The 22,661-nt window shown below is 50.1% G+C and overlaps 1 protein-coding gene across 1 annotated transcript; it reads left to right on the top strand.

Moving 5' to 3' along the window:
- Window positions 1-7,662: 7,662 nt before the first annotated feature.
- LOC146764610 (uncharacterized) lies at window positions 7,663-20,682 on the top strand. The gene is made up of 8 exons (XM_085564051.1): window positions 7,663-7,751; window positions 8,276-8,447; window positions 9,831-9,880; window positions 10,140-10,797; window positions 10,829-10,918; window positions 16,162-16,195; window positions 18,602-18,709; window positions 20,582-20,682. Exons 1-8 carry the CDS (start codon window positions 7,663-7,665, stop codon window positions 20,680-20,682), a joined length of 1,302 nt encoding a protein of 433 aa, XP_085420177.1.
- Window positions 20,683-22,661: the final 1,979 nt, after the last annotated feature.

The following is a 22,661-nucleotide window of genomic DNA, read 5'->3' as shown; positions in this document are numbered from 1 at the left end:
TTGTCTGATCAGTCCCTATGGTTTTCCAGTGTGCTCTCAGAAATTTTTCCAACAAGTCCACCAATAAATTCCAGGTTACCTCTGTGAATTGCACACTACTGTTTCCTTCATTTTTTTCTCAATACCTGGAAGTTCCCGTATCTAGTAATGGCCTTGAGGATCTCTGATTCTAGTCAATTGTGTTTTTTTTGTATTGAGACAGATGAAACAGCCTTTTGGTTTTGCCAGGTCTGGTTTTTCTCTTAGCATTACGGTTTACTTATTATCTACATGTAAACTTATTTTTATTTATGTTTTTTTTTTTTTTTGTTCCCCAAGCAGTGATATTGACAATTTGTCATTCATTAATTAATGCTCCAAATATGAACAATTCTGATTCTATTTTTCTAGGAATATAAAGATCTCAGAAATCTGCATTTTTAATTTTGAAGACAGTCTCACTCCCCACTCCAAGCTTTGACAAGGGGGTGATGCTTTCTGAAACTTCCACTGCCAACTTTTATGGTGATCCATGTGGAAACGTCCCTGAGGTTAGGTGGAGTTATTTGGGAAGTGCTTGGCTTAACCTTGGAAACGGATTATTACTTTTAGTGATATAAACCTGTACTGCTTCAAGATTCACAACCACAGTCCTTATTTGTGGCTCACTGCCTGGATGCCTGTTCTGAATTAAAACAACGTTTGTGAGGCAGATGAAGAGCTTAGACCTCAGAGATCAATATTCCTGGGAGGAGGAGGAGGAAGGAAGGATAAAATCTTGTTTCAAAGGCTGTTTCTTCAATCCTACGATGCCAGAAGTATGGTAGACTACAGCTGTCTCCAAATGTCATTCAAGTACAGAAAAACCCTCTGCAGTGCCAGACACCAGGACAAATTACTTGACACTTTGCCTCACAATGCATCACCATTAATTCTAGTGACAGGTAGGCCTTAGTTGGAGTCTGATTAGAGCAAATCAACATGGTGTGAATGGCAACAAGAATTTGCTTGTGAACATATGATTATGTCCCACTCAATAATGAGCAAAATTTGCCTTGACTTGGAAGAAAGTAGACAGGGAGCAATGCAGTATTTGGGTTTTATCCAGTGATAAAATGGGGCAAGAAGCTGTAACAACTTACCTGTTCTACAGAACACAAGTACTGATACAGCCAAGAGTACACCCACACAAGAAAGGGATTTTCAGGACATTCCTTTATTTCTTAAGATGGGATGGGCAGCAAAATGCTGGCATTGGTCTGAACTGGAAACCGTGTTCCTCTCCAGTTTCTCCTTGAGCACACTGTGTGTTATTTGCAGACTTCACTGCCCAGCCCATCAATCCTCTCTTGGCCATTTGCTAAATGGCACAACTACCAAAATACAGGTGCCAGCATAATCAGCCCAGCACTAATCCAGCACTGCTTTGATGCTGCACAGGAGCACAGAATGGCTTGGGTTGGAAAGGACATTTAAAGGCCATCTCGTCCCATGCCCTGCAGTGAGCAAGGACACCTTTAACTAGGTCAGGCTGCTCAGAGCACGAGCTCGAATGTCTGCAGGGTTGATGTCCACCTCTCTGGGCAACCTGTGCCAGGGTTTCAAAGCCTACTATTTTAAAGAATGGGATTCTTTTGTCTCGTCTGAATCGACCGTCTTTTAGATTAAAACGAAACCCCCTCGCTCTGGTCACAAAGGGCCCTACTAAAAATTCTGTCCCATCAGTTTTACCCTGAAGGTACTGAAAGGCAGCAATCAGGTCTCCCTGGAGTCTTCTCTCTTCCAGGAGGAACAGCCCCAGCTCTCCCAGCCTATCTCCAAAGCAGAAGGGCTCCAGCCCTCACAGCATTTTGTCCCTTTTCTGGACTAGACCCAACAGAACCATGTCCTTCATGTGTTGGGAGCCAGAGCTGGATGCAGTACTCTTGTCGTGGTACAGATGGAGACAATGCAAAGCAACACACTCCATTTCCAGAAGGCTTCAAAGCCTGTTTTTATTCTAGCATGCATGCTTTTCCTACATTCTTACAAAGCGTGTAAGTTTACACTTTACTCATTGGTCACAAGAGACAAGCAAAGTACTTATTGGAATAGGCAGTTGCAGGTTTCTCTTATTCATCCTTCTTTCTTGGTTTGTATATCAACGCCCTTGGTAGAAAATTCTTTTGGGGTAAACATGGATCCTCTTATCAAACTTCTCTCTGGCTCACCAAAGTTGCTGTAAATTGCATGAATCTTTAAAATTAGAGGGTTTTGGGAAAGCTGCAAAAGGCAGGCCTCAGAGACAGCAAAACTGCAACTAAAGCTAAGCACTAAGATTTGTCAGCAGAAAAATTATGTAAGAAGCAGAAAAGTTAGGACAAATGGAACAATGGTCTGTGTATTAACATGTGGCTAGAATGACTCCCTAAGCTACAGAAAAGTATATCTAGCAAGATATTAGGAAGTTCTAAGCTTACTAATGGAGCTCTGGACATTGGGTTTTAAGGCTTAAAATACAAGTAGGTATTGTATTGGAAAGAAGCAAGCATTTTTTTAAGCAAAGGTACGTGTGCTTATAGTGGTTGGATAAATCTATTGTCAGTATGCTTTTGCTTTGTATGACTGGTCAAAATCTTGTAAAGTATGTTATAAAATTAAGTTGTTTGTCTGCTGCCGGGCATGTGAGTTGCTGGCATCTACCCATTGTCACAACGATGTAATGAGACTGATGCTAGAAAAGAAACAGCTCGAGACGTGTTCCTCAGCAGTCCTGTTCCGTTCCTCATTTGTACATAAACCCCTGGCCAGCAATATAAAACATCATCCACAGTAGTGCAGGTGGAGTCTCACCAGAGCAGAGCGGTGCAATCACCTCCTTCAACCTGCTGGGCATTTTCCTTTGGATACACATGGCTGACACATGTCCAGCCTCTCATCTAGCAGCAGCCCCAAATCCTTCTTGGCCGGGCTGCTCTCCATCCCTTCATGCCCTAAGCTGTGAGATCAGCTGGGCTGGGACTGTGTCACAGCCCTTGGGCAGAGCTGCTGGGCAGGATGAGCTCACTCCCAGAGAAAGTAGAACCCACTCCCCAGGCAACTCCAGCCTGGCCATGAGGTCACAGCAGGCTCTGGGGTCACAGCAGGCTGAGGGCACAGCAGGCTCTGAGGTCACAGAGGTCCCAGAGCCCCGTGGTTGCAGAGCACCACAAGGCCCCAGCAGGCAGTCCTGGAGCACAACTGCTGCGGCAGCAGCGGCGGTGGCAGCAGTGGTGCTGACATTGGGACAGCGGCCTCAGGACAGTGGTGGCAGCGAGAGCGGCGGGACTGGCACAGGGCAAGGCACCATGGCCCTTGCTCTGCGCCTCCTCCTCCTGCTCCTCCTGGCCGTGGCCCTGCCTGCCAGGGCTGCCCAGGCTGCTCCGCTGCAAGCGTGGGGAGCAGGTGAGCCGGCAGCCTGGCTGCCCTTTCCCAGGACAGCGCTCCCTGCTCCCCGGGAAGCGCTGGGGATGGTTTTCCCCTGGGCTTTAGGGAGGGTTTCCTCTGATAGAGGGAGAGAGCCCCCCTGGGCCCTGGGCTGTGCCAGCCACCCCTCCAGGGATGTTGCACAGCGTCTGCAAAGAGGGTGGGCAGTGACCAGGTGCCAGCCCAGAGTTCCCAAGGCTCTTTCCAGCTTTGGCTGTGTCCATTGCCACCTGGCTCCCACAGCCTTACTGATCCCCTGTCATTTCCCAGTTCCCTGAGGCAGAAGGGGATCCCAGCACACCATGGAAATGGGTCTGATCTGTTCTCCCTTCTAGATTGGTATCATGACTTGGGTGATTTGGAAATGCTGGTAAATGACGACTTCAAGACCTTTCCAGATGCTGAAGGCAAGTTCTCAATGTACCTTTCCTGACAGAATAATCAGTGTCAATCTGGCAAGAGCTCCCTTCTGTCCTAAGTTCCTCTGAAGGTTGATGGATTCAGGAAAATTTGCCCTGCTCCTTTCTCAAGCCCTGAGTTATCCCACAGGATTGCTGTCAGTAGGAGGGAGCATTTAGCTGTCCATCTTCCTCCTGTGCGCAATGCCAGAGTGTCCTTCTGTGTGCTCTGTGCAGCCCCAGAGAAGAGCAGAGAGGGAAGGGGCCGGGCCCAGGGCTGTGCCCCGGGGCTGAGCCTTGGGTGCAGCCTGAGGATTTCCTGCAGCACCACGGGAGCTGTTCTGTCCTGCCTTTCTTTGCAGCTGAACCTGTTGGTGAAGGTGGTGCAGCTTCCCAACCCATCCCCATCACTGAGCCTCTGGGAGATGGTGAGGGTAGGTCAAGGCCTTTCCCCCTGCGAGAGCTGCCAGCTCAGAGCCCAAAGCTCGGCCAGGGGGGCATCGCTGCAGGCGCCAGGGCAGAACCATGCACGTGTGTGCCCTGACCCTGGGCCATCCCCTCACTGCTCCTGGGGCTCAGTGCTGCCTGTGCAGATCTGCAGCGATGACAGAAGCTCCTGTGGCTGTTGAGTTACAGGTGTGGCTGCAGGGAGGATTTCTCCAGCTCCTTTTATGGATACTGCCCGCAAGCCCAGCTCCTATCGCAGGGGTGAGTAGTGTGTCTCTGCTGACTCCACAGGCTGAGCACTGGTTTTGTAAAATCCACTGAGAAATGGAAATGTTTTGCACTAAGGTCCTCCAACAGGGAACATAAAAGCTCCAGGATACAAGAAGCACCATGAGCCATCTGAAAACATGAGGCAAATGCTGAAGGAAATGGAACAGGCAGGACAAGGTGGGTGATTTCTCTCAGGCTTCCCCTGGGACTCAGCAGCCAGGGGCATTCCCTGCACATCTGGACAGGCTGTGCCCGACACAGCTGGAAAAGATTCATGGCAGCCTCGCTGCCCTGCTGCTGCTCTCATGGCCTGCAGGGCTGTTTCCCAGCCTGGGCTGGCTGCAGCTTCTCCCCAGCCTCTGCAGGAAGGCATTTGGCACCAGCTGACAGGGAGCCCAAACTGCAGCACGGGTCTGACATGCCCTGCAATTTCCCATTCTCTGGGTTGATCAGAAAGGGCACCTGTTTGGAGAGCAGAGAGCTGTGGCCACCCAAATAGTTTTTAGAGATTTCCTAATTCTTAACCATTACTTTGACATTCACTGCCTCCTGAAGATGCCACCTTCCTACTGGGGAACAGCCCCACCTGATCCAGCTGTCCCTTTTCCTTCCTCTAGAAATGGAAGGAGAGGCTGTGCTGAAGGCTGAGTTTCCCAGAGGAAGCAGTGGCTCACTGGCAGCCTCTGCTGCAGGAAGGGAGGCGCTGCCAGGCACAGTCACAGGAGGTAATTGCTGTGCCTCTGGGCCTGAGCCCTGCTGAGCCTTGAGCTGCCCTCTCTGCTACTTGGCAGAGCCGGCACAACCTGGACAAGGCTAGCACAGCCCAGAGGAATTGTTATGCTCAGGGCACTCAGGGTACTGAGCAGTCCTGCTGGGGTCCCTCCATGGGAGACACATCCCAAAACCCGGGAGTGACTGCACGGGGTGCCCATGGTGGGGAAAGGGCAGAGGGGGAGATGAAGGCTCCAGTGTGTCCCGACAGGGCCTGGGTATGAGCCCTTGGGCTGGGGGAGCAGTTCCAACAGAGGGAGGGAGAGAGGGAGTGCAGGAGGGAAGGAATGGTTCTGGCACTACATGCTGCACTTATCCCCAGGACTTTAGGGTTGTTTCCCTCTGTGGGAGGGAGAGGGCCCCATGGCCCTTGGGGTACTCATGCCACCCCTCCCAGGGATGTTGCACAGGGCCTGAAAAGAGAATGGAGAGTGGCCAGGAGCCAGCCCTGAGTTCCCCAGACCCCTGTGCAGCTTTGGCTGTGTCTTTTCACATCTGGATCCAATGGCCTTACCTGAACCCCTTGCAGTGCCCAGTTCCCACAGGCAGAGAGGGATCCCAGCACATGAGGAACTGGTTCTGGTCTTTGCTCCCTTCTAGATTGGTATCATAAAATGGCTTATATGGAAAATCTGGTGAATGATGGTTTGGAGAATCTAGATCGTGGTGGAGGCAAGTACTCCGTGTGTCTTTCCTAAAAGAATAATCAATGTCATTCTGACAAGAGCTCACTCATGATCCATTTACCTTAACATTATCTCAGGGCTGAAAGATTCTGTAAAACTTGCCCTGCTCCCTTCTAGAGCCCAACAGTGATTCCACAGGATCACTGTCAGTGGGAGGAAGGAGCATTTAGCTGCCCATCTTCCACTCATGTGCAATGTCAGTGTGTCCTTCTGTGTGCTCTGTGCAGCCCCAGAGAAGAGCAGAGAGGGAAGGGGCCAGGCCCTGGGCTGTGCCCCTGGGCTGAGCCTTTCACAGCTCCTTTGCCGGCCCCAGGGAGCCTGAGCTGCTCCTGCTGCTGCTGCCAAGCCCTGACCTCCACTGGGGCTGGGTTTAGAGCTGCTGGCAGCTCCAGGGAGTCCTTTCTCCCCTGACTGCCCCGCAAGGAGCTCCTTCCTTCCCAGTGTGGGCCCACCGCAGGCTCGTGGTCCCCCTGCCCCTGCTCCTGAGTGGAAGGCAGAGCTGAGGGAATGCCTTGGATGGCACCAATCTCCCAGGGGCACTCACTGCCACTCCAACCTGAGGGAGACGTGCCACACCTTTCTGTTAAGGTCCTCCTAGAGAGAAGAACCAAGGCAGAGGAGACAGGAAATCCCTGGAGGCTGCCAAACATCTGGACCAAATGCTGAGTGATCTGGAGAGACAGCGTGGTGGGTGCATTTCCCTCCCCCTTCCCCTGGGACTCAGCAGCCAGGGGTGTTCCCTGCACATCTGGACAGGCTGTGCCTGGCACAGTGGGAAGGGATCCATGGCAGCCTCGCTGCCCTGCTGCTGCTCTCATGGCCTGCAGGGCTGTTTCCCAGCCTGGGCTGGCTGCAGCTTCTCCCCAGCCTCTGCAGGAAGACATTTGGCACCAGCTGACAGGGAGCCCATACTGCACCATGGCCCATGCACACCCTGACATCCCCTGCAATTTCCTGGTCTCCAGGCAGATCAGGAGAGGTGGTGTTTTGGAGAAGGGAAGGTTCTTTCTACTTCCAAAAGTTCATCTGATTTCCTGATCATTCTCCATGACTTTGACCAGTATTGGGTCATGAAGATGGCACCTCCCCGATAGGGAAGAGTCCCATCTCATCCAGCTGTGCCTTTTCTTTCTCAAGCCATGAACCAAAAGTCTGTACAGAAGGTGGCTGTTCCAGAAAGAAGCAGTGGCCTAATGCCAGCCTTTACTGCAGGAGGGCAGGAAGTTCCAGGCACTGGCACAGGAGGTAATTGCTCCAGTGTGTCCTGACAGGGCCTGACTCTGTCCCCTGGGGCTGGGGGAGCTGTCACAGGGCAGGGAGGGCCAGGGCTGGCAGGGGCTGCTCAGGGATGGGTTTGGCCCCTGTCCCTCCAAGCAGCCACGGCCCAAGCAGCTGCGCTGGCCCCGGGCTCTCCTGCCGGCCTGCTGGGCTTTGTTGGGTGGCACAGCCTGTGCCAAGGGGCGGCAAGGTGCCTGCAGGCCCCAGCTCTGGGCAAACAGAGAACGTCCTGGCCGTATCCACCGTGCTGCCAGCTCAGCAGTGCAGCACAGCGCGGGCTCATGCTCCCCATTGCTCCCACAGAAATGCTTGGCAAGTCCAGTACAGATGCCCTGAATCCACCGAGCACCCCAAGAGTTTTCTGCCCCCAGCATGTACGCAGATCCTGCATGATAGGCACGGTGGTGACACTGTTCACTGTGCCACTTTCTGTGGTCCTGTTCTGTTTCGGGTTCCGGTGGTGGAAGGAACAAAAACAGTAAGTTGTTGCGGATTTCTACCCTCCAGCATCTTCAAAGGCTGCTGATAGTCAGGGAAGATTCCCAGTGAGGCTGCAGTGGAGTTGTGGCCAGTCCATGGCTGTGCAAAGAACTCTGCTGAGGGTTCTGCTGCTGCCCAGTGCTTTCCTTGGCCTCTTCATTGCTGGGCCTTGTCCTGGGGGGCCGCTGGGGCTGCAGCCAGTGCTGGCTCCCCCTGAGGCTGCCTGGCCAGGAGCAGCCCCAGGGGCACAGGGCAGAGGCACAGCAAGGTGGGGAGGAGAAAGAGCGGGGACGAGATGGCCCCTGAAAGGCAGAGGCGCTCTGGGGCCCGCTCCTGGCCAGGGAGCCTGCCCAGAGCCGTCCCCTGCTCGCTGGGGCCTCGAGGGGCAGCTGTCCAGCTGGGCCAAGGTGTGCCAGCCGCTCCAGCCGTGCTGGGGAGCCTTGCCAGCTCTGGGCCCTGCTGTGCAGGAGGGTCCCTGTGTGCCACTGGCAGCTGGGGCCTCAGCCACTGCTCTCTCCACAGCAGCGCTGCCGCAGCTCCAGCATCCCGGCCGAGAAGGCGTGATTCCCCCTCGCCCCCAGGGAGCCCAGAGAGCGTCGGGTCTGGCAGCTCTCAGACATCGCCTCAGCAGCAGCAGCTGCCCAAGAAAGCAGAGCCCCAGCGCTCCGTGCCTCCCCCACGGCCCCCCAGACCGGTTGTGATGCAGAAGCTTCCCGAGATCCCCCCACCTCCTCCCCTCCCGAGCCCCCCACCCTGGTCCATCTAGGACTGGATGTGGGCCAGCCACGGCAGGGCACGGGCCACCAACAGCTTGGGGCACCTGCTCTCCTTTACAAATAACACCCTTACCTATGCACAACAGCCACAGTCACTTTTCATACTGTTCTACCTTCAACAGGAAGGGCTGAAGATTCTTCCCTGTTCTGTTTCATCCTTTACCACTTAGATTTTCATACAGTTGGCTGCTGGCTGCATCTCTTAAAGGCTTTATTAGCATTGCATGTTTTACCCCACCTATCAGGCGAAAAAAATAAAAAAATATTATTCAGTTTAGACTTTGTTTTTAGTGTGGTTGGGCCACTCACATTTTGAGCAATTAATTTTCCATAATACTTCTTCCTTTTTCCTTACTATTCATAAAAAGTTAATCTGGACATAAAAATCAACACAATTACTGAGACTTCTCTCAAAGCCGAGGGGAACCTAGCACAAAATATTCTCCCTGTGTACTGCACAACAAGAAATATTCAGAGGAAACTAGAGTGGCAGCTGAGGCTTGTGGAACTCCCAGAATACTGAGCCTGCAGAGGAGGCAAAGAGCCCTAGCCTTGGTTGAGGGAACTTCTCCTCACAGACTCCTCTGAGAATGTGGCACTCCAGGAGGGGAAAGCTTTTAAACCTTTGCCTTACCTTCCTCCTGTGCTAAAATGTAAGGCTCTTCCTGAGAATAAACTGAGCTATAAAATATTCTTCATTCCTCAACAAAGCTACTCAGGTTCTGGATTTATCTTAAAAGAGCAAAACCAAATGGGGCCAGAAATTTCTCATCAAAGCCTGTTTGCAGAGAAACCCCACCATAGGAAAGAAAATATTTATTAGCATCAGTTCACTCAAAAGAAACCCAGCCCTGAATTGAGCAGCGCTTTAAATGAACTTGAATTCACTTTCCTCACATATCAGCTGGTTTGGTTTGCTCTTTTTTTGTCCTAGAGAGAATATTCAAACTATTTGCTCTTGACAGGACTCCTTGGATGGTACTCAAACCTGGTTCCTCATGATGCCTTGTCTGGCCTGTTAATGCAGCCTGTTAGCAGCACCTGGCTTTGCCACCCTGCTCATGGTAGCGGGGCACGGCTGGTGCCATGGTTCCCTCTGGTGACACGGTCCCCTCTGGTGCCACAGTCCCCTCTGGTGCCCGTCCTGGTTTGTGGCATGTCCGTGCTGGTGGAGGATCCCTGCTTGTGCTGCTGACTGCGTTCAACAAGGCCGGTCCTACTCGCCAGCCAAAGAGAGACTAAAGTCACTGCTTTGGGCAGCTTCTTTGAGCGAGTTTAACGCTTACTCATCTCTATGCCAGACCCCTGAAAAGCCACACAGCAACACCATAAAGTCAGCTCATCGACAGAGGTGAGCAGGTCTGAGCAAACAGAAGGTCGGCTTTCAAGCACATTGGGTTTTTAATTTAGTGGAAGCACTCACTCGTTCACGAGCCTTACTTGTCCAAGTGGATTGTGCGATGCTGCTGTCTTGCTCGCGTTCAAGAGGAAACAGAGGGGAGAAAGGAGTTAAGAAATGAGAGACGTACCTGGGGCACAGGCTCGGCAGCCAGACGGAGCAGGGCGGCACCGGGCCGCTTTGCCGGAATCCCTTTTGGTGCCGGACAAAGGCGGACGCTGCTCGGCGAGCGGCGCTGGAGCGGCGGCGGCCCCGCCCCGCCCGTCCCGCCCCGCCGCGGGCCGGGGCCGAGCGCTCGGCCGGGCGGGCGCTCGGGATGCTCGGGCCGCGCCGCGGGCCGGGCAGGCGCGATGGAGCCGCCGGAGGGCTGGGACCCCTACGGGCGGCCGGCCCGGCGCACGCAGTGGCTGGTCAGCGCCCTCGCCTCCCACTATGGGCTGGAGCACGGCGTGGAGAACGAGATCGCCGTGCTGGCCACCGGCCTGGACCGCTACCTGCAGGAGATCTTGCAGCGCCTGGGCCATGCCGGGGCGGGCCGCATCCCCGGCGAGGACTGCCGCACGCTGTGCCGGGTGCTGGGGCTGGAGGAGGCGGCGGAGCCCGAGGAGTGCGCGGGGCTGTGGGACGGGCTCTCGGCCGAGCTCACCTTCCGCCAGTTCCACGCGCGGCTCTGCGGCCACTTCAGCACCCGCGCGGGGCCGCGGCTGCCGCCGGGCCGGGAGAGCGAGCACATCGAGACCCAGATCCGCCTGCGCAGCCCCCGCCGCCGCCGCCGCCGCCGCGCCGACCCCGCCGGCCGCGGGGCCGCGGGCAGCGCCGAGCGGCGGCCGCCGGGGCCCCGCTGCCGAGAGCGCTGCGAGGAGATGGTGGCGCTGGAGCGGCCGAGGAGCGCATGGCCAGGCTGCGGGAGGAGAACGGCACCTGCGGGAGCTGCTGGAGCACATGCGCGCCGCCCTGCAGAGCAGCGGGGCGCGGTGCCTGGCGCTGCAGGTGAGTCCGGGCCGGCTTCTGCACCGGCCTCCCGGGGGCGGCTCGGCCGGGCCCGAGTGCTGCAGGAGAGATGCTGCTCTCGGAAAGTCAGTGCTATAAATTGAGGCGAATCATTTGATTCAGCCTTTTAAGATCAATTAATAATTTTATTAATTACAGCAAGCGATAGCAAGCAAACAGCGCTGGGTGCAGCTGGGGAGTCTGCGCTCTGCCATGGGGTGACACCCTTCCTTCTCTTCAGTCCCTTTTTATACTTTCCTTTTTCGTATCTTCTCTGCGTTGTGCTGGCAACAGTTGATTTCACAAGAGGGGTGATGGGTCTTCTCTGCTGCGGTTATCCAGCCAGTTCCAGCCAGTCCTGCAAGATCTTTCTTTTTTTTTCCATACATAGTTATCACATTGTTTTACAGTATTTGCTTGCGGTTACCTAGCCTTGCCTAATCTTGCAAGTTCCATGCCCCGACCCCCACCCTTTTCCTCTACCCTAATTTCACACTCTTGATGAACAAACAAGGCAATGCAGTTTTTCACATTCCCCCGTTTTTTTTTCTTCTACCATTTTGTTCATCAAATCGTTTTATTTCTTGGTGAGCTAGAATTAAAGTCTCTCCTACTTCAGGATTTCTAGGGAGAGTTTCATATTTGGCTTTGATCAGCATCAGGTGTGCTGCCTTCAATTTTCTTTTTGCTATTCCAATTTTATCTCCTGCTGTTTGCCAATCTGAGGCTATTGTTTTACACTCTCAGTACCTACAGAAATATTCCCTAGGGTAATTGCAATACCCTTTCCCTGGGTTTGATGCTGGACGCATATAAAATCCTATGTTATTAAAACAGGGCTCTACAGGGGCTAGTTTGCATAACCGTGGGGTAAATCTAGGGGGTCTGGATGTTATCTGACTCTGAATTACTCTACTATGTACTCCAGTTATTGTGTACTTAAAGGGTTGGTGCAAAGCTGGGGAACCCTCTCTTTGGTATACAGTACAAAGCACTAACATATTATTTTCCAATAAGGGTGGGGTTATGACCTTGTTTTTATTGCATAATATCTTGTTTTCCCCTCTTGGGTTTGTTGCCTTTCTGGTGTTTCAGAGGCAATCAGACCGGTCGTCTGGGGGAGCCTAGTACTCGGTTGGCAATAGTTGGAGCATTTCAGCATTATTCTATTTGGGGGGGACCTGGCTTTTTCCCCTCTGCCTCGCTCGCCGTCTCCGGTGCTTCAAGCCGCGAGGTGAATTATCTCCTCGGCAGCAGCGGTACTCACCTGGGCGTCCTTTCCCCTGCTCCCGCCTAACTTCATACTGTTCCCAATTTTTATCTTTGACCGGGGGTGGGTCGCACGGGACCCCCTTTAGTTCCCTCTGACAACACCTTTTTAGAATTTGGGCAACAAATGGAGTGGGTTCGTTAGTATGGAAACAAAAGTTTCCTGATGCACTCCTTTGGTGTATATTTTTTACCAGTCCTCAGACTCGAAACAAATCTACTGATTTTTCAATTTTCTTGATTTTAACACAATTTCTGTTCAGACCCCAGTTGGCGGCCTCCCCCCTTGGCAATGGACCTGCCACCGTTCTTGGCAAATTTTACATGCAAAGCACCTGAAAGGACAACAATCACAATCTACCTTATTACAAATTATCAAATAATCATTAAAATAATTACTAACACACACAAAAGGATAATAAGTATAATCTACCTTATTATAAACTACTAGAAAATTACTAATAAGTAGGTAATTATATCCCTTTTTGTTCTCCTTTGCAACCGACTTAAATGATGCACACAGAGTTCCTAGATTTTTCTTAATGGTAACCTTCAAATTCCTAGGCTGGCTGTCTACTTTCCACTGGTCATCCATGGTGGCTGGACTTTTAACTCGACTGGCATGCGTCCACTCTTTCTCGGCCGTCCGTATCACAGTTCTTGTGGTTTTCTTTCTTCTCAGATTTTACTAAAAGTAGGAACTACTTCATAGGCATATTTAGAATTAGTAAAAATAGTCCCACTTTTTCCTTTCAATAAATTTAGAGCTTTAAGCACAGCATATAATTTGCATGCTTGGGCTGACCAGCTGGGGCTAAGGGGACCAGATTCTACTGTCTTAAATGTTTTCTCATCTATTATAGCATACCCGATTTTTTTTTTTTAATTTTTTTTTTTTTTCAGAACTCGAGAGAACTTGTCTACATATAATTGAGCTTCTTCTTTTAGTTTTTCTTCCTCATGATCTGGCTTTATTTTTGTTTGTTCCTTTATCTGTTGGAGGTAAACATGTGTTAGTTCTGTAATTGGTTCTTTATATAAAAAAACACTGGGCCGGGTTTTTCAGGCCCGTGGTTTCTTAACTTAAGAGAGGAGACTAGGATGCCTTCATACGTTAGGAATCTGGCATCCGTTATCTATTTGTCGGCCTTCTGTTGCAAAACTCCATGAATGTTATGGGGAGATAAGACTTTTAGCTCACTTCCAAAGGTTATCTTCCCAGCTTCCTCTATCAGAAGAGCAGTGGCTGGCTAATGGGATCAAGGAGTTTGGAGAGATATGCTACTGTTTTGGTTTTTTTTTTGTTTTGTTTTGTTTTGTTGTATGTGTTGGGGTTTTTTTGTTTGTTTGTTCGTTTGGGTTTTTTTTTTGCAATTAATAAATCATCCACATATTAATAACACTGTCCCTTCCCCTAAAGAATAACTTGCCAGTATTTGTTCTAAAACTTATCCAAACAGATTTGGGGATTTTGTAAATCTCTGGGGAAGGACTGTCCATCTAAATTTTTTTTTTTTTGGTTTCAGTCCTTGCCTCCCCTCCTTAGGTATAGGATATTGCTTAATTCTGACAGGTATCTCCGGGTTCCTAATAGTTACTTCAAAGGGTTCAATGTTTAATTTTCCTGTACTATTAGGGGAGTACCAAACCTCTGAATTAATCTTTTTCTCATCCTCAGCCTGGAGAGGACACAATTTTACTGTTAGTTCTCCCTTGCTAATCTCTATCCCTATCCCAAATTTAACTATCAAATCTCTTCTCAGTAAATTATAATCTGCTTTTGGAACTAATAAAAATTACTCAATTACTAATTTGGAGTTACTTTCTAAAAGGAAATCCTTGATTACAGGTACTCCAAAGGGTTTCCCTTTGGCTCTAATCACTTGTATTATTTCAGATGAAATCTTACACCCTTGGGGAAGGGTCCGGACACTCGGTCTTTCCGCCCCTGAGTCCACAAGGAACTCATATTCTTGCTTCTGGGGACCTATTTTTAATTTTACCAGGGGCTCTGTTCTTTCTCTTGTCCCCAGCAGATAGAGCCCCTGACACCCCTAATCTTCCTTAAACTGCTCTTCATCAGCCATCCTTTGTCGGCATTCCCGCTTCATATGTCCCTTTTTCCCCCAGTAAAAGCAAACAATCCTATCTCCTCTACCTTGTCTTCCTTCATTCACCTGCCGACCAGCTCCCCTCAAACCTCCTGGGTGGCCACCACCCCTTCTTTGGGGAGATTGCCTCTGTCCTTCCCTTACAGCTGCTAACATAATCTTAGACTGCTTCTTGTAGTTCTCATCCTCCCTCCTAACATAAACCTTCTGAGCCTCCCGCAGTAACTCATCCAGCCCCCTCGCTTGCCTCCCTTCTAACTTTTCCAACTTCTTTCTAATATCCATCCACGAGTTTACCACAAAATGAACTTTCAACAGTGTCTCCCCTTCAGGAGTGTTAGGGTCCACTCCTGAATATAACTGAAAGGCTTTTCTCAGCCTCTCCAACAACTCAGTTGATCTTCATCCTTTTTCTGTTGTTCCTTGAATGCCTTTTGTACATTCTGTCCATGAGGGACAGCCTTCCTTATTCCCTGTATTATTATATTTCGCAAATCGCCCATATGGGTATGGTGTAACGGGTCTTGATTATTCCACTGGGGATTCTGTAGGGGCCATTTAGTATCTGCTAATGGTCCCTGCTGATGTTCATCATCCCAGATTCTCATGCCCGTTTCCCTAATCATTCTCCTTTCTTCTGCAGAAAACAAAATCCCTAACATGGATTGCATCTCCTCCCAAGTATAAATATTAGGTCCCAAAAAATGATCCAACCGCTCCACCACCCCTAAAGGATCTTCTAACAAATTTCCGAGTTCCTTTTTAAATTCCCTAGCATTCCCCGAGTTTAATGGGACGGATATGTACCCTATTCCTAGAATCTGGGCAGGCTGTCCTGGTTGCGCTGCATTTGGGTTAGGCACCATTCCCATTCCATGCTCCCTAAGGGGAAATATAGCCAATTCTTGCTTTCCCTTTTGTCGGGTCTGGCTTCGGGTTACTCGCCGAGAACCCTCAGGGATACTTTCCTCCAACCTTTCACCTTCTGGACCCTCATCCTCCGATAATTCTTGGGTGGGTGCCGAGGGACCCGGGTGGTCTACTAGCAAAGGATCCGGGGGCGGGGGGTATAAAGGTTGTGGCGGTGGAGGTGGCAATGGAAGAGAGGGTGGTGGTGGCGGTATATAGGGAGGGGGGATACCTGGGGGTAATTCAATTTCTTTTGGCCTCTTTTTCTTCCTCTCGATATTGAGAGCAAATAATTTTGTCCTTGTCTATCCTCTTATCTAGAGGACTGCATATTTACTTTTTTCTAAATTAAGGGGTTCTTTTGAATTAATGTAAATATTTAAGGCCTGACAGATCCAATCCTCAAAAGACCCAAATATCGGCCAATATAACTGATCCCCTCTTATTTGTTTCCCCCCCCAAACTTCCATGCAGTAATGAGCCATTTTTTCTTTATCTTTTCCCTTCCTAGAAGGAAAGGCATTCCAGTATTTAATCATTGAGCCTAATGGACTATTCTCTGAAATATGGGGAAGTTTTACAGGGATTCCCCCACCCATGGGTTCAGCAGGCTTGCTTTTCCTCTGACCCATTTTCTGGAGTGCCTTCTAACACACACACACTTGCTTCCCTCAATTCGTGGCCCAGTCCGTCGCCGGATATGGGAACCGCACTACTATGAGGTCCGCACTTGCCTGGGGAGTCCGAGCTGCCGGCCCCCCTCTCATACGCCACACTCGTCACACTGCAGGATTCCCGACCCCCGACCAGGCGGTCCTGTTCTCCCAGAACAGGCCTCCTCCGGACACCAGGTCCTTCGGAAAATACTTACACCATCCGGTATCTTTGCCCGGGGCTTCGTGCACAAAGATTAAGGGGGTCGCCGGCAGTTCTTTGCTTGCTATCGGATTTTAGGTTCATCGGTCGGAGTCCGGGGAGGAGTGTCCCCGTAAGACCACTGTTAAAGCAAAGGCAGTGGGGCGCCTCCTTAGCGAGGCCCCCTCTCCAGGTGTTCCGATCCGAGTCACGGCACCAAATTTGTTATAAATTGAGACGAATAATTTGATTCAGCCTTTTAAGTTAAATTAATAATTTTATTAATTACAGCAAGCAATAGCAAGCAAACAGTGCTGGGTGCAGCTGGGGAGTCTCCGCTCCGCCAAGGGCTGACACCCTTCCTTCTCTTCAGTCCCTTTTTATACTTTTCTGTTTCGTATCTTCTCTGAGTTGTGCTGGCAACAGTTGATTTCACAAGAGGGGTGATGGGTCTCCTCCACTTGAGGTTATCAGTTCCAGCCAGTCCTGCAAGATCTTTTTTTTTTTGTTTCCATATATAGTTATCACATTGTTTTACAGTATTTGCTTGCAGTTACCTAGCCTTGCCTAATCCTGCAAGTTCTATACCCTGACCCCCACCCTTTTCCTCTACCCTAATTTCACACTCTTGATGAACAAACAAGGCAATGCAGTTTTTCACAGTCAGTGTTTGTCACCCCTCCACTGCTGGACCGAGACCGCAGTTGTTCATTCAGCCTTGGCATTAACTTTTTTTTATAAAGTTGAGTTACAGGGAGGCTTTAAGGAGCAAGGTATGGCACCGGTGTGCCATTAACTATAGTTATGGATAGCACTCTATTTAAAGTGTAGGGGAGCTCAGCTAAACAAACCCACGTGTACAATGCTGCTGCTTCTTCTACTGCATGTGCAGTCAGGATGTGCTGATATTTGCTGGATGTGCACCACCACAGGGTTTTTCCTGAAGTCAGAACTTTTGGATTCTTACCTGCACAAGCAGATGCAGTGTCTCCGTCAGAAGTGCCTATAAGAAATATTGGAAGGATGTTTTCTTCAGAGTGTGGTCACAAGAGTTCAGAGTTGGAGCCAGTTCTGCAGGCAGACTGATTAATAGTCTGGGGCTCCTCTGCAGAGCCCCATTAATTCTGGGGCTGGCTTCTGCTGGTTCTGCTATCCTGGCTCAAGTGACACACTTAACAGCAGTTCCATTACTCTGTCATGAAATAGCGTGGAACAGGCAGAGCAGGGAAGGGCAGCATGAACCGATTGTTCTGGCAGCTCTGACCAGGTCTGACCAGGTCTGATTTGATACTCAGCACTCACAGAACCCTGCTCCACCTGTGACACTTCCACTTGCAGTAGATGACTGTTCTCTTCACAATGTCCAGCAAGGCAGGTCAAAGACACTTTCACCATTTGCATCTAAAAAAGGGAAAGGAAATCAGCAGCAGCCATGAAGTCACCAGTCTGAGGTCCCAGGAAGAATGAAAACTACAAAGAGGAGAGCCCCAGAACACCCCCAGCTGCTCCCTGCCCTCTTCTTCTGAACACAACTTAATTGGAAATCTTTTTCAGCAAACTTCTTGACTCCTAAGTACAGACCATAGTGATGACATTACAGGTATACAGAAACTTGTGCAATAACATAATAGTGAGTAGTTTGAAAAGTGAATGCATAGCTAGGTATTAAAATCTACTTTCCAGATATTGTTTCCTTGTCCTCAGTATTTGGCAAAGGTCAAGTAGCATTAGTTGCTGATCAACTCTATGTGATCAAAAAAAAAAAAGCCAACAAAGCCCAATCCAGCTACTTTCAGTCTTAATTAAAATCTATCAATTTCTCCCTGCTTTGTGCTCCTGGTCATTACAGGTGGGGCTGCAGGGAGGACTTTCCCTACTCCACGGCTGGATGCTGCACACAAGTCCAGCTCCCATTGCAGGGGTGAGTAATGTGTCCTTGCTCACCCCACAGGCTGAGCTCTGGTTTTGTGCAATCCATTCCTGGAAAATGGAAATATTTCTCTTAAGGTCCCCTGAGAAGAAAGAACAAACCTACAGGAGAGAGTAAGTCCCTGGAGGAATCCAAACATCTGGAACAAATCCTGAGTGATCTGGAGAGACGCCGTGGTGGGTGCATTTCCCTCAGCCTTTCCCTGGGACTCAGCAGCTGGGACCTTTCCCTGCACATCTGGACAGTCCCTGCCCAGCACAGTGGGAAGGGATCCATGGCAGCCTCGCTGCCCCGCTGCTGCTCTCACAGCCTGCAGGGCTGTTTCCCAGCCTGGGCTGGTTGCAGCTTCTCCCCAGCCTCTGCAGGAAGGCATTCGGTACAGGGAGCCCCAACTGCACCACGGGCTTGCAATCCCCGGCAATTTCCTGGCCTCCAGGCAGTTCAGGCAGGGCGCTGTTTGTAAAACAGTGGGTCCTGTGGCAGCCCCAAGAGCCTTGGCCTCTTCCTGACCCTTATCCATGTCTTTGACAAGTATTGCATCCTGAGGATGCCACCTCCCCAGTGGGGAATGGTTACACCTGATCCAGCTGACCCTTTTCCTTTCTCCAGAGATGGACCACAGGGCTTTGCTGAATGCAGCACTCTCTGGAGGAAGCAATGGCTCCATGCCAGCCCCTGATGCACGAATGAGGGAGATGCCAGACAGTGCCACAGAAGGTGATTGCTGTGCCAGGCTCAGCCAGCCTGAGCAGTCCTGGTGGGGTCCCTCTGTGGGAGCCACATCCTGAAACCTGGGAGTGGCTGCACGGGGTGCCCAGGATGGGGAAAGGCCGGAGAGGGAGAGCAAGGCTCCAGTGTGTCCTGACAGGGCCTGACTCTGTCCCCTGGGGCTGGGGGAGCTGTCACAGGGCAGGGAGGGCCAGGGCTGGCAGGGGCTGCTCAGGGATGGGTTTGGCCCCTGTCCCTCCAAGCAGCGACGGCCCAAGCAGCTGCGCTGGCCCCGGGCTCTCCTGCCGGCCTGCTGGGCTTTGTTGGGTGGCACAGCCTGTGCCAAGGGGCGGCAAGGTGCCTGCAGGCCCCAGCTCTGGGCAAACAGAGAACGTCCTGGCCGTATCCACCGTGCTGCCAGCTCAGCAGTGCAGCACAGCGCGGGCTCACGCTCCCCATTGCTCGCACAGACGTTATCACTGAAACAGGAATATATGTCCTGGATATGTGCGCATCCCAAGAATTGTCTGCCCCCAGCATGTGCACAGGTCCTGCATGATAGGCACGGTGGTGACACTGTTCACTGTGCCACTTGTGCTGATGGGCTGCTATCTTGGCATTCGGAAGCTGTACGAGAGCAGTCAGTAGTTCATTTTTCTCCACAGTTTTCTTGTAACTCTGCTCATAGCACTGGTACCGAACTTGTAGTCATGCTGCAGTGGAGCTGTGGCCAGTCCATGGCCACACCCTCTGCTGAGGGTTCTGCTGCTGCCCAGTGCTTTCCTTGGCCTCTTCATTGCTGGGCCTTGTCCTGGGGGGCCGCTGGGGCTGCAGCCAGTGCTGGCTCCCCCTGAGGCTGCCTGGCCAGGAGCAGCCCCAGGGGCACAGGGCAGAGGCACAGCAAGTTCTCAACAGTATTTGGGCAACACAGTTCAGGAGAGGACACTGCTTATTTAGTAGCTCATGTAAAGTTTCATGGTAACAGTGATTTTACCGCACAAGTAAATTTGTTCCCGTTCCGTGTTTAAAGAAATCCAACCTGATGAAGGTTTGGCTTTGGCCTTGAGGCTTTGCTCTTTGTGTGAGCCCTGTTCTGGATTGATTCCCACTCAGTCTTGGAGCCAGTTTGGGGTAAAGGCTCATCCCGGCCCTGACTCTTGGCAGTTCTGGGCTCAAAGGGACCATCAATGCTGCACTGCACATGACGGGGGTTTAGGGCTGGATTATCAAAGGGCTCTGAGAAGTTTAAATTACAGTCTTTTTTTCTACATCGTTTTCTTTACGGAATTCCTTCCCTTTTTTAAAACTTGAAAGTTTGAAAAAGTTGAAAACTTGAAAGTTTGAAAAAAACCTTATTTTCCAGAGCTTATTCCAGTTATTTGATAAAGTGAATTATGGCCTATTTACCCCATGGCTGAATTAGAAAACAGTAAGTACAATAATATGAAATAATATTTACACTCCTATGTCTTTCACAGACTCATGAAACTTATGTTGGCTTGATGTGACCAACAGAAGAGTTTTGCTCTGCTTTTAGTTCAAAGAAGAAGCAGCCTCGGAACCTGTTGAGAAGACTCTCTTCACTTCATAGCTGAAGCAAACTTCCAGGGTTCTTTATTGAGGAATATAAAATCTATCTTTTCTGTATATATTCCTGACAAGTAACCGATGGAAATTAGGGATTTGGACTCTTTGGGAAGTACTGACCAGTTGGACATTGGCTCTCTGAAGCTCACTCTGTAATAATCAGTCTTTTTCAGAAGAGAATGTTCAGTATCTTCCTGGCATTACATTTATATTTGTATTCAAAAAGACATCTTGAAAGAGATTTACAACAGCTCTTTACGGTGCCTTAGTTGACTTCTATCTCTTTCACCATAGGTGCCGATGAAAACCTGGATGGCTCCATTAAAAAAGCTGCAAAGCAGATCCTGGAAAAGGGCGCATACATCTGCTCCCACCCTCTAGACAGGAACTTCTGATCCCTCCCTGACAGCAGGCACTCATGAATGGAAATCAGGGACAAATTTGCTGCAGTTCCTGTATTGGACACCTTAAAAGCATCTGTTATTTAATGTCTTTACTAAATGTATCTGTATAAAATAAAACTTCTTTCTAACCACAATTCATAGGAAAAGGATAAATGAAGAGATTTTATTTAAAGCTGAAGTGACTTGATTATAGACATAGATTAGATTGATACAGATATAGATATATAAATTAGATATAGATATAGATATAGATATAGATATAGATATAGATATAGATATAGATATAGATATAGATATAGATATAGATAGATATAGATATAGATATAGATATAGATATAGATATAGATATAGATATAGATATAGATATAGATATAGATATAGATATAGATATAGATATAGATATAGATATAGATATAGATATAGATATAGATATATCCAGTGTGGTGGTGTCTGTAGCTCTTCTCTTGAGCACTGAGGTCTTGAGGTGTTGTTTCTATTGTGTTTTCAATTGCAATTCTGTTTCAATGCTCGGTTCTATAAACCTCCCACTTTTGTGTTGCTATAGCATATTTTATCCTTAATGGATTGTTCCTGTCCCCTTGTGTTGTTGGTTTTGCCCTGGTTGTCCAACTTCCCAAAGACCTGCCCTTTGTAGCCGAATGTTCCCTGTTCCTCGTGCCACTGAATGTCAATCCCTTCTCATAATTGCCCCTTTCTCCAGAAACTTCCCTGTCCTTTTTGTATCCTTCGAGGCTCCATTGGTTTGTTTCAATTGTTTCCCTCCCCTCTAATTCCCTATTGGTTTAAACATTGTAATCCCCGCCTTGTGCTCCTCCCCAGGATTCTCCCAGTTGGTTAAAGCTCTGTACCCTCTCCTGTTTAAAAACCCTCCCGCAGCCTGCATTTGTGTGTTTCTGTCACTGACTCTCCTGGCAATAAACGCAGTTAGCAATCATACAGAAGACCTCTCCTTATTCCTTGTCCCTGCTCTTGACACTTTGCTCCTGTGCCATAGAGCAGTTGTGCCCTACAGCCGCACCCTGAATTGCGTGGCTGGAGAGACAGCATGGTGGGTGCATTTCCCTCCCCCTTCCCCTTGGACTCAGCAGCTGGGACCTTTCCCTGCACATCTGGACAGGCCGTGCCCGGGACAGTGGGAACGGATCCATGGCAGCCTTGCTGCCCCGCTGCTGCTCTCATGGCCTGCAGGGCTGTTTACCAGCCTGGGCTGGCTGCAGCTTCTCCCCAGCCTCTGCAGGAAGGCATTTGGCACCAGCTGATAAGGAGCTCAAATTGCGCCATGGGCCTTAGATGCCTGCAATTTCCTGCTCTCTGGGGAGATGCAGAGAGGCAGCTGTTTGCTGGATGGTGGAGTTTTGGAGCAGCTCCAAAACTCTGGGCATTTTCCTTGTCTTTATCCACCTGTTTGACAAGTATTGCTGGGAGCAGAAGAGCACAGCAGAGAGGAATTATGGCATGCAGGCTCAGGGCTTTGGGCACTGAGCAGTCCTGTGCCAAGAGGCGGCAAGGTGCCTGCAGGCCCCAGCTCTGGGGAAAACAGAGAGTGAGAATGTGCTGGCCATATCCACCGTGCTGCCAGCTCAGCAGTGCAGCATAGCAATGGCTCACTCTTCCCATTGCTCCCAAGATGCAGCTGGCACCTCAACACATGCTGACAAAATCTGGAAAAGCATGAGAAGAGATTTCTGCTGGGGAACATCTTGTTTGATGAAGTTGATGGCCATTGTGGCTGCTGCAGCACTTGGCCTGATGATGTGCTCGGCTGGAATCTGGTATTTCTGCATGAGAAATTGGTGAGTGTTTTGCTGATCTCATTCTCCAAGAGCTTCCTTTAAAGGCTGCTGATAGTCAGGGAAGATTCCCAGTGAGGCTGCAGTGGAGTTGTGGCCAGTCCATGGCTGTCCAAAGACCTCTGCTGAGGGTTCTGCTGCTGCCCAGTGCTTCCCTTG

Source organism: Lonchura striata, chromosome 32 (genome assembly GCF_050655825.1).
Source record: "Lonchura striata isolate lonStrDom1 chromosome 32, ASM5065582v1, whole genome shotgun sequence".
NCBI classification, from domain to species: Eukaryota; Metazoa; Chordata; class Aves; order Passeriformes; family Estrildidae; genus Lonchura; species Lonchura striata.
The sequence above is the reverse complement of the archived record's forward strand: the minus strand, read 5'-3'. Positions and strand labels throughout refer to the sequence as shown.